This window comes from Pygocentrus nattereri, chromosome 15, assembly GCF_015220715.1.
Source record: "Pygocentrus nattereri isolate fPygNat1 chromosome 15, fPygNat1.pri, whole genome shotgun sequence".
NCBI classification, from domain to species: Eukaryota; Metazoa; Chordata; class Actinopteri; order Characiformes; family Serrasalmidae; genus Pygocentrus; species Pygocentrus nattereri.
Genome location: NC_051225.1, coordinates 3,334,257 through 3,350,792, shown reverse-complemented (window position 1 = coordinate 3,350,792; position 16,536 = coordinate 3,334,257). Strand labels below are relative to the sequence as shown.

The window sequence follows — 16,536 nt, the reverse complement described above, 5'->3', positions numbered from 1 at the left end:
TGCAAATATTCACTCATTTTGAATTTGATGCCTGCAACACGTTCCAAAGAAGTTGGGACAGGGGCGTGTTCACCACTGTGTTACATCACCTTTCCTTTAACACTCAATAAGCGTTTGGGAACTGAGGACACTGATTGTTGAAGCTTTGTAGGTGGAATTCTTTCCCATTCTTGCTTGATGTCCAGCTTCAGTTGTACATATTCTGTTTTTATTTATGTTTTACAAAACATCCCAACTTCTTTGTAATTGGGGATTGGGGAATAATATTTTATATTATAATATTATACTATTTTTGTGTGTGTGTATATATATATGTGTGTGTGTGTGTGTGTGTATGTGTGTGTATATATATATATATATATATATATATATATATATTAATTAGAAAAAAAAATCTGGAAATCAGTGTCATGTAAATGTTAAAGTGCACTTTTTAAATGAAACAGTAGAAGCCGTATCGCCCCCTACGCTTCCTGTAGTCTATTACAGTCTGTCAGAGTGACTGTGGATCATATGAACATTATAGAGCTTTTTAAATGAAACAGTAGAAGCCGTATCGCCCCCTACGCTTCCTGTAGTGTATTACAGTCTGTCAGAGCGACTGTGTGGATCATATGAACATTATAGAGCTTTTTAAATGAAACAGTAGAAGCCGTATCGCCCCCTACGCTTCCTGTAGTGTATTACAGTCTGTCAGAGTGACTGTGCATCATATGAACATTATAGAGCTTTTTAAATGAAACAGTAGAAGCCGTATCGCCCCCTACGCTTCCTGTAGTGTATTACAGTCTGTCAGAGCGACTATGTGGATCATATGAACATTATAGAGCTTTTTAAATGAAACAGTAGAAGCCGTATCGCCCCCTACGCTTCCTGTAGTGTATTACAGTCTGTCAGAGCGACTGTGTGGATCATATGAACATTATAGAGCTTTTTAAATGAAACAGTAGAAGCCATGTCGCCCCCTACGCTTCCTGTAGTGTATTACAGTCTGTCAGAGCGACTGTGTGGATCATATGAACATTATAGAGCTTTTTAAATGAAACAGTAGAAGCCGTATCGCCCCCTACGCTTCCTTTAATGTATTACAATCTTCTTTAATATAGAACAGTCTCTTTTTAAGTATAACACAATGATTTCCATAATCAGCATTGTCAGTGTCAGCCATGTGAGTCGGCACAAATTGCAGTGTGGTATATCAGCAGAGGTAGAGTTGGTGTGTCTGACTTCGGATTTCTCTCACCACTGGCCTACGTGTTTGTTTGTGTTTTCTGCAGATGTGTGGAGATGCTGATAAATGAGCAGATCAGGAGGTACAATGAGAAGATGGAGGAGATCGAGCAGCTGGAGTATGCAGAGACGCTGGCCAAGAACCAGCTCAAACTGAAGAGGAATAACACGGTGAGCTCAGAGAGGATTAAATCAGTTTCTCAGCTACATGTGCGTCGCTTGATTCCAGGCTTTGACCAAACATTCCTTTGTTTGCGTCGTGTTGCTGTGTGTTTCTGCCGGTGTGTTAGGGCTGCACAATATGGACAAGATGGTAGAATAGCAGTTTTATTTCCATATATTGCATTTAGAGCATTAGAACTTTGCTCCAAACTCAAGTACAGTCCAAGAACATTCTGTCCTGTCCAGACCCGACCCACATCAAAGTTTTGAGTCTGAAGCTGACCCATGTTGAACCTAAAACTGACCCATGTTGAACCTGAAACTAACCAAAGTGCAGACTAAAACCTGATAGAAACCTGATTAAATTTCTGGATCAATAAATGAAATCTCAAATTATTTTAATATATTATTTATAATATAATAAGCTTACCAGCAACCCTCTTATTCATCAAGCAGTGCTTTCAAACTACATCTCAAACTTTTTTTTTGTTGTTGTTGTTTTTTTTGTCTGGGTAAGCTTCCCATACCACACTGTTCTCATGCTGAGTAGTAGAGCTTGAAATACTCATCCTAATCTGACGAGGTTGACCTCATTTCTCAACTATGTGTCAAGCTCGGGTCAAATTCACGTTTCATAGTTGGGTTCTCAGCCCACCTCCCACTTTTAACAGAATTAACACTCATTTCTCTTTAGGATTACTATTTTTATTTATTTATTTATTTATTTATTTTAATCTATCCTTCCTTTCTTTACCCTTGGAGCATTTTTAGTCATGCATGCTGAAATCCTGAATTTACCACCGACATTAGAGGTTTACTGAGGCCTGAAGTTTTGGTCCGAATCACATTTTGAGTCCAGAACTCCAGAACACTATAATAAAAGAATCAGGTGGACAAACTAAAAGTAAAGCTGTTATTTTATTTATTTATTTTGAAGCCATTCTCCCAATGATATCTGCATTAAAGTGGAATTTAGACATTGGACTGATTATTTATTCAGTATATCAAAATATTTTAGATGATTTTTTTGCTTTATTTGTCCATGATGTAGTGATGGCTGTCATTAATTCTAATTTAACCGTTGCTGTCCGGTAAGGTTTGTTTGACGCTGTGAGTGATGATGAGGCAGCTCGGGTCAATTTTGTTGGGCTTAGGTCAGTTTCTTATTCAGAACATGATGTTACGGTTTGGATCAGTTCGATGAAAATGTTGTCTGGCTTGAGCAAAACTTGGTGTCGGGATAGTTCTCACTCTGTGATCGGGTTTGGACCAAAATTTCAGATTCAATTTGATCTAAAGCTCTACTGTTTAGTGCTTAAATAGGAAGATGTTAGCCTTCATCCTAAAACTCTGCTGCTTTATATGTTAGAAATACTTAGACCAGGGGTGCACAACTCCAGTCCAGCGCAGTTTGGAGGTTTCCCTGCTCAAACACACCCACTTAACCTGGCAATTAACAGATAAGTGTAATCGGGTGGGTTGGAGCAGGTAAATCACCAAACTGTGCTGGACACCAGCTCTCCAGGACTGGAGTTGTGCACCCTTAATTTAGACTATTGGAAAAATGTAGACTATTTTTAGCCAAACAAAATATCAGTCATTTTGGCTCCACTAAACTTTTACTCTCCTAAATCAGTAAATGATTTTTCCCACACATCGTTTTCTCACTGGTGTCGGCATCATGGCCCTCAATTCTAAATTCAACATGCCAGATATCGCAGTTATGATTAACAGAATTAAGAGTATATTGTGCAGCCCATTTGTGTGTGTGTGTGTGTGTGTGTGTGTGTGTGTGTGTGTGTGTTGAAGCATTGTTCTGTCAGTGCATTTTTCAACCAGCTCAATGTTTTTTCTGCTTTTTATGTTTGTTTTCGGTCTCTGTAGAGCTGGCATTTACCCCTCAGGTTTACCTCTCCTTACAAAGGAGTGGCGGTATGTATTTCCCGCTGTGCAGTTGTAGTGTGTAGTGTGTCGTGTGTACTAACTCCCACTGGACTGCATTTCTGTGTGGTGCTCTATGTGGTTGCAGCGTGTGACGTCCTACGGCACTAGTTCTGGTTTTGGGATGGTCTTGTTGGATTGCATGATTTTCTCACCCCTTTCACTTCAAAGACATGCATCAGTATAAAACCCCCTTTTTTTCATTCATCTGAGGCATTCATTCTTTTTTTTCTAGTCATAATGTAAATTCATATACTGATAAAAAAATTGAAGTATTTTGATGTTCAGAAAATATTTTTATTCATCCCCCTTTGCATGCAGTATTGGTGTTGGGCAGAAGCATACTTCACGCAAATACGGCAACACTTCAGGCCTCGCAACCCCAATTTTATGTGCCGTTGTGTTCTATAATGTGTCATAACAAGGGCTGTAAAATTATTATCAACGTTTTAACATAAGTGCAGTTATTAATTCATTAGCACGTTGTCTTAGTTTGACCCCCTTAACCCATCCATAGCAGTGCAGGCAGAAGCCCAGCTGCAGTGCACCGTATGTTGAGCTGACAGAATCTGTGATTGAAGCCCTGAAAGCGATACTTTCAGTAATCTGCGCTGAACCTGCTTTTAGGAGACCTATAGATAAATCAGCAAGCAGCAAACTAACAAAAGCAGCAGCAATGTGGGCCTCCAGCTCCCCTCAAAAGCCTCCACAGTCTCTACAATCACAGAGGAGTTAGAAACATTGACTGTATATGTGATCTGTCTATACTGTCTGACAAAAATCTCAAAAATGGCAACTTTTCAGGAGAAGAGAAGCAGCTTCTTAACCTTTTAATGCAAGTTTATATGAAAAGATATTACTACAAGCAATTTTTTGGAGCTTTATCGAAAAAATAAAAACGAGATGCAAGGTTGTGTTCCTGCAGTGCATCATTAGATGTCGTGATGAAAATTGGGAACTTGGAAAACCATCTGGTTTTCATGTTCAGATTCATGTTAACTGTTTTTACATGATGAAAATTGTTATTGAATTTCAGAAAGTATTAAATACATTCTGATGACGCTTTTATCTGTCATATAACACAGTTCACTGTCTTTTAAATAAAGTCTTCCTATAGGGTTCGTTATCCTGTTTAATATAGTGATTCATGATTATTCGTAACACACTTCAAAACAGTGCAAGCGGCGTTCCAAGCGTTTCCATAAGGGGTGCTTAAGCAGGCTCAAAAAAGACTAAATACTGTCCATCACTGATTAAAAAGTGGGATATGTGCCCTACAAAAATAGCAAATTGCTCTTTTTTCCGTTTTTGGTTAGTAAATATCTTTGAACACTGAGGTTTATAACCGCTGCAGTGTTAAGTTTGTAAAACAGGCCATATGTTTGCTGTGCGCTCGTCAGGCATTGGCATTCGCATTAGGTCGCCTGCGTTAAGTATGTTTCTGGTCTAAGACTTCACTAACACCCTCAGTTCCTTTGTATGAGCCTCAGGCTGAGGACCAGTCATCCTTTTCATTCACTAACCAGAATTGAGTGTTCCTGTTGCTGTTCTAAGAAATGCTCATTACATTTATGGCATTTGGCATACCCCTTGTAGGCTAAGGTAGTGTTGGGTGTCTTGCCCAAGGACTCCAATTGGTATATAGTGTAGGGTGGTTACCCAGGTGCGGACTGAACACCGGTCTACCTCATACAAGGCAGAGGTGTTACCCACTTACTACACCAACTCAAGTGCCCTTGTAGTCTGATAAGATTACGTCATGAAGGGGTGTTTCCCTCCACAGCATCTCCATCAAAATTACGAGGAGAAGTGTCCTGTTTGCTAATAAATGAGTGCAGACCATTAAATTGTGTTAAAGAGCCCCGAATCGTAAATTTGGGAAGATTTTCTTCCAACAGCAGCAAAATGGTTGAAACTAAGCTGAAAAGAAGAGCTGTGATGTCACTGTAGCCTCAAATGGTTCAATGCAGTGGATTGAAACTATGACATTTTAACACCCTTGACTGAAGTTGTTATGACATTGTTGGTGTCTGTCTGGGCTGCAGATGCGAGAGAAGCCTTCGTCCGATCTGAGTGTTGTCCCTGAGAATGAACCGCTGGACTCTGACACGGAGGCGGAGAGGAATCTGGTGGAGCGGATCAAGTCCATCAAACAGGAGAAGTACGTATCAGCACCGATTTGAACTCCGACATGATGCTTTGTTAAAGTAATAAATAACAGATCGTTGCAGTGGTTTTTACCTCTGTTAAGTCGTGCTGATCAATATAGACTTATAGGTCATTTTTTAAACTAGAAAATATTGTTCATTATTTCTAGATATCGCCCGGCCTAATTTGGATGCATTGTGCATGCATATGCTTATGTTTCGGTGATGCAGCAGTCTTCACAAAAGCTTCAACAAACCTCCAACCAACACAAAAAACGCTGAAATCTTTGTTGAAAAATGATATAGGAATAATAAAGACGGAGAACGTGATAATAGAACTTATAGAGAGGATAATTACCACTCTCTGCACCGTCTTCCGGTTTTCTCCAACACTAGAGGGCGAGTCCAAAATGAATGGGTTAATATGGAGCATTTGAGCAAAATCATAGTTTATAAATGCTGAAACATTTTAATGTAAAAGAATGCGATCATTTCCTGAACAGCATAAAACACCTTAACACCGCTGTTATATGTTTAAGAGCTTCTAAACTCGAGCTATAGGAGTTTAAAACGGAAATGTACATTCATGACGTCAGTGAGCTCGAACAGCCAATGAGCTGCTCCGCTCGCCAATCAATCATCCTGCTCTGCCAGTAAAGCCCACCCCCGTTTGCTGTAGAAAAGGGGCGTTTTTAGAGTTTTCTTTGGATTTTTTGGTTAAAATCTTGTTGGAAAAGGTATGAAAGCTCATGAAAAGTATGAATATCGCACCACTCATTTTAAATGAACAATGTATGATTTTCCAGAGAGGACCTGGCTTGCAGGCTGCCAGATTTGGAGCAGCCAGGGTCAGATCAGGAGAACCTGGACTCTGAGGCTTCGGCCAGCTCGGAGAGCCTGCTGGACGACCGGACACTCAGTTCGGACACGGAAGGTCAGTATTAAGGTACAGAAACCATGTCTTTTTTTCTGTTCCCAGCTTGTTTCTAATGTAGCGCTGTGGAGTGACCCATGTGTGGCTGCTGTCCCTGTTTTGGACAGGTGTGGACAGGACGCTGCTGATGCAGTTAAAGAGGGTGGCAGTTCCAGCTGCTCTGTAGCAGGTTGTTATCTAACGTAGGGGGAGGTGTGTGGTTTACTGTGGATGCTGGTGCATGTTAGGGGTTGTGTTTTGTTTGGCATGAGATTAAGCATGGTGTCAAATTCTGTAAGACAGTTTTTGTTGGGTTTTTTTTGGTTGTTGGTTTAAAGGGGAATTCTGCTGATTTAAATAAATGGTTAAGATGAGAAATTCTCCGTTCTAGAGAAACTTGGCAAGTCAGAATTGTGCACAGTGGTGGTGATGGGAACCAGACATCTGAAAAAGTTTAATGTCTCTAAAACAGGCATGTCAAACTGGGACCAAAGTGCTGCAGAGATTAGCGTTTACCCTCATTTAGCATTCTGAATTCAGTTCTTGAAGGCTTTGCTAATTAGCTGATGAGCTGAATCAGTGCGTTTTAATGAGGCCGTGTGCTGAAGTCTGCAGTGATTTGGCCCACGAGGGCTGGAGCCTGACACATGCTCTAAAAGATGCCCCACAAAGTTATCACATGTAATGGTTCCCCTGGTTCCTATCACCACCACTGTAAAGAAATCTGAGTGTCTACAATCAACCCTTTCACACCAAACCACTCACGTTAACCACTGAGTTGTGCGGTGGTTAAATATTGGTGGAATTCCCCTTTGTACGTGTGCGTGTTTGTCCTCTTGAACTAACAGTGGTTCTCAATCCTGTATAATATAAACCTTCTTAAAGTTTCAAAGCATTTTGTTCTCGCCCCAGTTCATACAATCCATACATCACTGTCCAAAGAAAAACATGCGTCTTCCTTTTTTCCATTTTTTTCTTTTCTGCATGATTTGAGTGTGGCAGTTGGCTTTTATGTTGTGGGAAATTTTCATAATGAATAGACCAACAGAAAGGCTCCAAAACTGCTTGGACTAAAACCTCTTTGCATTAAATTACATTAAGAGTATAGAATATTCTGCCCCCTCCTGTGAAGTTAATATGATGGAGATACTTGTTTTTCTTTGCACAGCGACGATGTGGAAACAGTATTACTCTAATAATGTATACGCTAGGGCAACCCAAATGTTTAGAGCCATTTGTCCTTTCAACAAAAGTCAAACCACATCATTTTATGTCCATTTTATTGAAGTAATGTTTTGCCATCTTGGCTGTAGATATGTCCCAGTATGTGCTGATGAACTAGTACAGACCGAAAATACACTATCTTGCCAAAAGCATTCACTCGTCTAGCTTCACACGCATATGAATGAGTGACCATTCTTAATCCATAGGGTTTAATATGATGTCGGCCCACCCTTTGCAGCTATAACAGCTTCAACTCTTCTGGGAAGGCTTTCCACAAGGGTTACGAGTGCGTTTATGGGAATTTTTGACTGTTCTTCCAGAAGCATTTGTTAGGTCAGACACTGATGTTGGACGAGAAGGCCTGGCTCACATTCTCCGCACTAATTCATCCCAAAGGTGGTCTATGGGGTTGAGGTCAGGACTCTGTGCAGGCCAGTCAAGTTCTTCCACACCAAACTGGCTCATCCGTGTCTTTATGGACCTGCTTTGTGCTCTGGTGTGCAGTTATGTTGGAACAGGAAGGGGCCGTCCTCAAACTGTTCCCACAAAGTTGGGAGCATGAAATTGTCCAGAATCTCTTGGTGCTGAAGCTTTAAGAGTTTCTTTTACTGGAACTAAGGGGCTGAGCCCAACTCCTGAAAAACACCCCCACACCATGATCCCCCCTCCACCAACTTTACACTCGGCACAATGCAGTCAGACAAGTACCGTCTTCTGGCAACCGCCAAACCCAGACTCGTCCATCAGATTCCCAGATGGAGAAGCGTGATTGGTCACTCCAGAGAACTCGTCTCCACTGCTCTAGAGTCCAGTGGCGGCGCTTTACACCACTGCATTCCATGCTTTGCTCTGCGCTTGGTGATGTAAGGCTTGGATGCAGCTGCTTGGCCATGGAAACCCATTCCATGAAGCTCTCTACGCTGTTCTTGAGCTGATCTGAAGGCCACATGAAGTTTGGAGGTCTGTAGTGATTGACTCTGCAGAAAGTCGGTGACCTCTGCGCACTATGCCCCTGAGCATCCGCTGACCCCACTCTGTCATTTTACGTGGCCGACCACTTCGTGGCTGAGTTGCTGTCGTTCCCAGTCGCTTCCACTTTGTTATAATCCCACTGACAGTTGACTGTGGAATATTTAGTAGTGAGGAAATTTCACGACTGGACTTGCTGCACAGGTGGCGTCCGATCACGGCACCACGCTGGAACTCACTGAGCTCCTGAGAGTGACCAATTCTTTCACTAATGTCTGTAGAAGCAGTCTGCAGGCCTAGGGGCTCGGCTTTATACACCTGAGGCCATGAAAGTGATTGGAACACCTGAATTCAGTGATTTGGATGGGTGAGTGAAAACCTTTGGAAATATAGTGTATATTATAAACAAAAATGCAGACCTGCTCTGCTTTAAGCTTTGGCTCAGCTGTAGCTGCTTTTCTTGCATCTCCAGCAGGAAACTTTTCCTCAAAAGTAGAACAGTTTCTTGTAACGTTTGACTTTTTACAAGTCTGGAGGCTCCTCATTCACCAGCTTCTTGTTTTCGATTTTCTTGTTCCACCTTAAATGGTGCCTGAGGTGCCAGAACGGAACTGCTGAACCATTTAAGGTGGAACGGGGGAATTCAAACAAGAAGCTGCCGAACAAGAATCTGACACCAGCTTTGCGACTCTTTAGTTTTTGACAGTTTCTCGTTGCAGATTCAACGTTTCAGGAAACCAGCTGGAGCGATTTATAAACACAGAAGTCTATTAATCTCCAAATTTTCGATGTTTGTTTTGTAAGCTTCTGGCTTGGCGAGATTGTAGGATGTTACCAGTAGTATGAGCACCCATCATCAGTGTTAAAGTTTGGTGAATAAGCAGTTCTACATTAACTCCAACATTTGGAAATTGTGTTGAACAATCAGCAGAACTTTATTTTCCCACAAAGCGGGATTTTTTTTATTTTTACCTAAAAATCTGATTCTGCTTAAAAGCCTCAACAGGACAGTAAAAGAGCTGCATGCAGCTCCGGAACCACATGTTGCCAATTCCTGGGCTAGGGGTTACCTTGAGTAGCTGACTAGTCCACTAGAGGGCACCGCAGGCAAGTGTTGAGGACATGCCTGACATGCAGCGATGGTTTTTAAAAAAAAAAAAAAAAAAAAAAAAGTGCAATGAACAGACATCAGTTTTTCTGATAAACACAGTGTGTTATTAGTGTGGCAAATAATACATGATTGAACCAATTCCACCACAAGCTGTGTACAACTGTGCTGACATAGAGGATCTTGGGGCAGACCGGGTAGATTTTTAAGAGGGAAAATTTAACTTTAAAAAAATATTTTTTTTTAAATATGATCCATTTGAGTTGTCTGGCTAAAAAAATACAACTCTGGAAGACACAAAGAAGCCAGAAGTAGAGCTTGGGAAACACTGTTAGTGCAGGTGTGTGGGATGGAGAACCAATGCATTAAGTGATCCTCTCTGAGCATGACTACTTGCACGACTCCATGATGGCTTCATTTTGTGTTTTTGCTTTGCATGTTTTTATTTTCCTCTCACCCAAACCAAACTGTTTCCTTTATTTCCAGGGAAAACAACAACAGTGCCAAGAATTCCCAAACCAGCTTCTCCTTCTAAATCTGCAAACTCACCCTCTACCCAGCAGAGTTCATCAGAAGGAGAAACCTCCAATCCCTCTACTCCCCTTTTCTGCCCCTCCAGGGACCTACTCCATCGCCGGCACCCAATCATCCCCCGCACGGTCCGCCTGCCCCCAGGCGTGCTGACCCACCCGGCCGTCCAATTGCTGCCACCCCGCAAAGCCCAGTCCATGACGCTTGTGCAGAGACGGCAGCAGCCTGGGCGCCGCAAAGACAGCATCCAGTCGCTTTTTATAGCCCCCGGGACTGAGCTCCACTTCACTCCTGACTCAGACTCCTCTCCCTCCAGCACACAGGAGCTCCTAAAATCACCCAGACGCTTCTCAGACCCGGATATTGCTTGTAGCGAAGACGGACTTTGATTAACAGATCCTCTGTCCAAAGCAGGGGTTTTGAACTCCGGTTGTGTTTGGTGCCCTGTTGCACCTATTGCACTTGGTAAATAAGTCACATCAGGTTTATTTGTACAGGGTAATCACCAAACTGGTGGACCCCAGCCCTCCAGGACCAGAGTTCGACCCCCTAAAATAAAGGGCCATGGCACACTTACCCAACCCACTGTCTGAGCCATGCTCCACCCACAGATGTCTTCTTTTATAGCTACTGTTGCCAGGTTGAACAAGCCTGAACATAATGAGAAACTGTAGAACGGACTCTGTTTATATCACAATACCTACATTTAGAGTCGGTTATTCATTCAGTCTAATGAGAAACTGTAGAACAGACTCGGTTTATATCACAATACCTACATTTAGAGTCGGTTATTCATTCAGTCTAATGAGAAACTGTAGAACAGACTCGGTTTATATCACAATACCTACATTTAGAGTCAGTTATTCATTCAGCCTAATGAGAAACTGTAGAACTGACTCGGTTTATATCACAATACCTACATTTAGAGTCGGTTATTCATTCAGTCTAATGAGAAACTGTAGAACGGACTCGGTTTATATCACAATACCTACATTTAGAGCCGGTTATTCATTCAGTCTAATGAGAAACTGTAGAACGGACTCGGTTTATATCACAATACCTACATTTAGAGTCGGTTATTCATTCAGTCTAATGAGAAACTGTAGAACAGACTCGGTTTATATCACAATACCTACATTTAGAGTCGGTTATTCATTCAGTCTAATGAGAAACTGTAGAACGGACTCGGTTTATATCACAATACCTACATTTAGAGTCGGTTATTCATTCAGCCTAATGAGAAACTGTAGAACGGACTCGGTTTATATCACAATACCTACATTTAGAGCCGGTTATTCATTCAGTCTAATGAGAAACTGTAGAACGGACTCGGTTTATATCACAATACCTACATTTAGAGTCGGTTATTCATTCAGCCTAATGAGAAACTGTAGAACGGACTCGGTTTATATCACAATACCTACATTTAGAGTCGGTTATTCATTCAGCCTAATGAGAAACTGTAGAACAGACTCGGTTTATATCACAATACCTACATTTACATTTGCGTAATTTGAATAAAAACGGAGTTGCTGAACAGTGTACTCTAAAGCTTGTCCCACGTAGCAACAGTAGCTATGGAAGTAGATGTTTTGTGGGCGGGGTTTTGTTTGGCAGGTCAGTTTCCCAACAAACTCCATTCTGACATTGACAGCTGGCTTCATACTGTTCTGCCCAGAGTCAGTGGAGAGAAGATGGTTTACACTCAAAAGGTTTGGACTTATCCATATATTGGGTCAGTGTGCACCAAACTTAATGAGGCCGTGAGACATTATGGGATCCCTCATAAAAACCGCTCTCGAACTCTTTCCGGTTGAGCTCGCTATCTTCAGGATGATTGATGTCTCACCAAGCACTTTTTTTTTCTGTAACTATATTAATATGTGGATTTTTTTTAAAGGAATTTTTTAAGGCAGAATTTGTACTGCAGCCACGCGTATCTGTGTTTTTATGCTTCGTTTTTTATTGTACATGAAAAGTATCAGGATGTTGCACCTTTGCATCTCGTTCATGGACATCTCTTAAATCAAAGGACGTAACGGATCAACTGGCCTGAGCACGCGTGCCTTCAGTGTACTAATGTTTGTACTGTAGGAACTGCTTTTCTGACTCCAGCAGATGGAGACAACTACGAGGGCACGGACGCTTGGAAATCGCTCAGTAGACGGAACACTTGCATCCCAAAGTGGCCATTTACCTGCTGCGGAGTAGATTGTGGACTTCTTGGCCCCTCGGGGTTTCTTTGTTTAATGTCTAATGAACTGTTTTTAGTCATCCGGAGAGCAAAAACAGCACAAGCCACTTTTCTCTCTGATGAGATGAAACGTCTTGGATATTTTTCTCCCAAATGTAACTAACCAAGCATTCCCTTTCTCTCTGATCTATCTAGACCTCCTCCAGCTTCTTTTCCTCTTTTAGTGAACGGTGGGTCTGTGAGAGTGTCTGAGAGGAGTTGTGTAGGGCGACTGCCATACGGTGGCCAAAGCCACTTGTGTTTACGAATGTCGCATGTTAAATCTGCTGGTGTGTGTAGTTCTGTGATGATGGTGTGGCTGGTTTAGATGATGTTATAAGTGAATGTTAATTATTACATTTTACAGGACTAGGACGTTTTGCTTCATGCTCGTTTCATATTCTTGAGACACAGATAATTTTGTGTTGCTTTTAATGGACAAATTGGACTAATTATTTTCTTACAATACAGTTTGTACTTGATGCAGACGAGTGTGACTGTTTTTTTTTCCTGTATTACACTATATCACTCACTATAAAGAACAACCGTGTGTGTGTGTGTGTATATATATGTATATATATACACACACACACACATATTACATACGTGTATTTATTTATTTATTTATTGTTAGTATCTGAGACAATGAGTGTGCTTACTCAATAATTCGATAACTGTAGGAAATCTGATTTTGTCAGACAGTAATCAGATGATGGGGAAACTCCAGGTCTACAGGAGTCGGACAGTAATCAGATGATGGGGAAACTCCAGGTCTACAGGAGTCGGACAGTAATCAGATGATGGGGAAACTCCAGGTCTACAGGAGTCGGACAGTAATCAGATGATGGGGAAACTCCAGGTCTACATGAGTCGGACAGTAATCAGATGATGGGGAAACTCCAGGTCTACATGAGTCGGACAGTAATCAGATGATGGGGAAACTCCAGGTCTACAGGAGCCGGACAGTAATCAGATGATGGGGAAACTCCAGGTCTACAGGAGTCGGACAGTAATCAGATAATGGGGAAACTCCAGGTCTACATGAGTCAGACAGTAATCAGATAATGGGGAAACTCCAGGTCTACATGAGTCAGACAGTAATCAGATAATGGGGAAACTCCAGGTCTACAGGAGTCAGACAGTAATCAGATAATGGGGAAACTCCAGGTCTACAGGAGTCAGACAGTAATCAGATGATGGGGAAACTCCAGGTCTACAGGAGTCAGACAGTAATCAGATGATGGGGAAACTCCAGGTCTACAGGAGTCAGACAGTAATCAGATGATGGGGAAACTCCAGGTCTACAGGAGTCAGACAGTAATCAGATGATGGGGAAACTCCAGGTCTACAGGAGTCAGACAGTAATCAGATGATGGGGAAACTCCAGGTCTACAGGAGTCAGACAGTAATCAGATGATGGGGAAACTCCAGGTCTACAGGAGTCAGACAGTAATCAGATGACGGGGAAACTCCAGGTCTACAGGAGTCAGACAGTAATCAGATAACGGGGAAACTCCAGGTCTACAGGAGTCAGACAGTAATCAGATAACGGGGAAACTCCAGGTCTACAGGAGTCAGACAGTAATCAGATGATGGGGAAACTCCAGGTCTACAGGAGTCAGACAGTAATCAGATGATGGGGAAACTCCAGGTCTACAGGAGTCAGACAGTAATCAGATGATGGGGAAACTCCAGGTCTACAGGAGTCAGACAGTAATCAGATGATGGGGAAACTCCAGGTCTACAGGAGTCAGACAGTAATCAGATGATGGGGAAACTCCAGGTCTACAGGAGTCAGACAGTAATCAGATGATGGGGAAACTCCAGGTCTACAGGAGTCAGACAGTAATCAGATGATGGGGAAACTCCAGCTCTACAGGAGTCAGACAGTAATCAGATGATGGGGAAACTCCAGGTCTACAGGAGTCAGACAGTAATCAGATGATGGGGAAACTCCAGGTCTACAGGAGTCAGACAGTAATCAGATGATGGGGAAACTCCAGGTCTACAGGAGTCAGACAGTAATCAGATGATGGGGAAACTCCAGGTCTACAGGAGTCAGACAGTAATCAGATGATGGGGAAACTCCAGGTCTACAGGAGTCAGACAGTAATCAGATGATGGGGAAACTCCAGGTCTACAGGAGTCAGACAGTAATCAGATGATGGGGAAACTCCAGGTCTACAGGAGTCAGACAGTAATCAGATAACGGGGAAACTCCAGGTCTACAGGAGTCAGACAGTAATCAGATAACGGGGAAACTCCAGGTCTACAGGAGTCAGACAGTAATCAGATAACGGGGAAACTCCAGGTCTACAGGAGTCAGACAGTAATCAGATAACGGGGAAACTCCAGGTCTACAGGAGTCAGACAGTAATCAGATGATGGGGAAACTCCAGGTCTACAGGAGTCAGACAGTAATCAGATGATGGGGAAACTCCAGGTCTACAGGAGTCAGACAGTAATCAGATGATGGGGAAACTCCAGGTCTACAGGAGTCAGACAGTAATCAGATGATGGGGAAACTCCAGGTCTACAGGAGTCAGACAGTAATCAGATGATGGGGAAACTCCAGGTCTACAGGAGTCAGACAGTAATCAGATAATGGGGAAACTCCAGGTCTACAGGAGTCAGACAGTAATCAGATGATGGGGAAACTCCAGCTCTACAGGAGTCGGACAGTAATCAGATTTCTGCTTTGCGACCGGCCGAAAAACTCACAGAACACATGACATAAACATAACGTAAAGCTCAAACTTCATGTGGCGGCTTTTTTTAAACATCCTACCACTTTACCTGAAAATGTGAGCCTACATCATCTAGAAGATGAATATTTTTATCCTTCATTTCATCTTATCAGCGCTGCTCCAGCAGCGTTCTGCTACCATCTCGCAACGTCCACCGTCTGATCTCACGCATGCGCAGACTGAGAAATCCTATAGAAATCAGAGTTCACACTGAGAATCTGATTACTGAGCTAAAATCCAGCCTCTTTATAGGCTTTCATTGAGTGTGTATACATGCACTCAATAATCCGTTCATAATCAGATTTCTGCAGTTATCTGATTATGAAGTGCAAGTAAGCACTCAGTGATGACACAGTAAATAAGAACATTTGCATATTTGTGTCCAGTGATTAGAACAAAGACCTTTATAGGAAAGTCTGTTCACTCGGTGGCCGCCTTTGCAATGCCAGGCAACAGTTATCTCCAGACCAGGACCAGACCCCTCTGTCTTTGAATGGAGAGAGACCATGTTACTTGATACTGAAGGTCAGGTTACTGTTTAAAATAACAGAATTGAAATCACTGCTGAAATCTGACGAAACCGCGTGAATCCCCTGATGTTTCAGGTTCTGCCTGCTGCACTTGCACATAGAAAGTTCCTACATGAAGTGGTTATGAATTCACTGCCTGATGACTGAGACACTGTTTTATGATGGTCTTGAGAAGATTTTGATCTAAAAACGTTTTAAAATGTCTTTGTGCTGGAGAGGTACATGCAGATTCGTCGACATTACATATAAAAAATATAAATATGTACGTTTTTCTACAGGTAACCGTTTCACATCAGACCACTCTGGATGACTCTGTACATCTCAACCACTTCATTATGCTGAACTTTTTAACCAGAGAGTCGGTTTAACTTACAGGTCAACTCCGATAGTGATTACAAAATCCAAGACCAGAAACTCAACTCAAGGTCCAGATTTGAAGGTCTGAAAAGGAAATTCCATCAATTTTCCAACATTTCCGCACAGCCCTCCATGTGCTCGCCAGAGGTAGCCTGACTGCCATTAGGTACCGAGATGAGATCCTCAGACCCCTTGTGAGACCATATGCTGGTGTGGTTGGCCCTGGGTTCCTCCTAATGCAGGACAATGCTAGACCTCATGTGGCTGGAGTGTGTCAGCAGTTCCTGCAAGATGAAGGCATTGAAGCTATGGACCGGCCCGCCCGTTCCCCAGACCTGAATCCGATTGAGCACATCTGGGACATCATGTCTCGCTCCATCCACCAACGCCACGTTGCACCACAGACTGTCCAGGAGTTGGCGGATGCTTTAGTCCAGGTCTGGG

At 42.4% G+C, this 16,536-nt stretch overlaps 1 protein-coding gene across 14 annotated transcripts in view; it reads left to right on the top strand.

Annotated features, from left to right (window-relative positions):
* LOC108430243 (unconventional myosin-IXb) overlaps nucleotides 1–11,008 on the top strand; it is a 125,182-nt gene extending 114,174 nt beyond the window's left edge. For 6 of the 14 annotated variants that reach the window (XM_017702603.2, XM_017702599.2, XM_017702601.2 and 3 more), the window contains 5 exons: nucleotides 1,278–1,401; nucleotides 3,277–3,324; nucleotides 5,379–5,494; nucleotides 6,287–6,414; nucleotides 10,181–11,008. In XM_017702603.2, coding sequence (XP_017558092.2) covers nucleotides 1,278–1,401; nucleotides 3,277–3,324; nucleotides 5,379–5,494; nucleotides 6,287–6,414; nucleotides 10,181–10,614 — 850 coding nt within the window. In that variant the 3' untranslated portion in view covers nucleotides 10,615–11,008. Of the gene's footprint in view, nucleotides 1–1,277; nucleotides 1,402–3,276; nucleotides 3,325–5,378; nucleotides 5,495–6,286; nucleotides 6,427–6,521; nucleotides 6,607–10,180 lie in introns of those variants that run through there. The other 8 variants (XM_037545390.1, XM_017702606.2, XR_005131527.1 and 5 more) reach the window with 7 other exon arrangements.
* The last annotated feature ends 5,528 nt before the right edge of the window (nucleotides 11,009–16,536 follow it).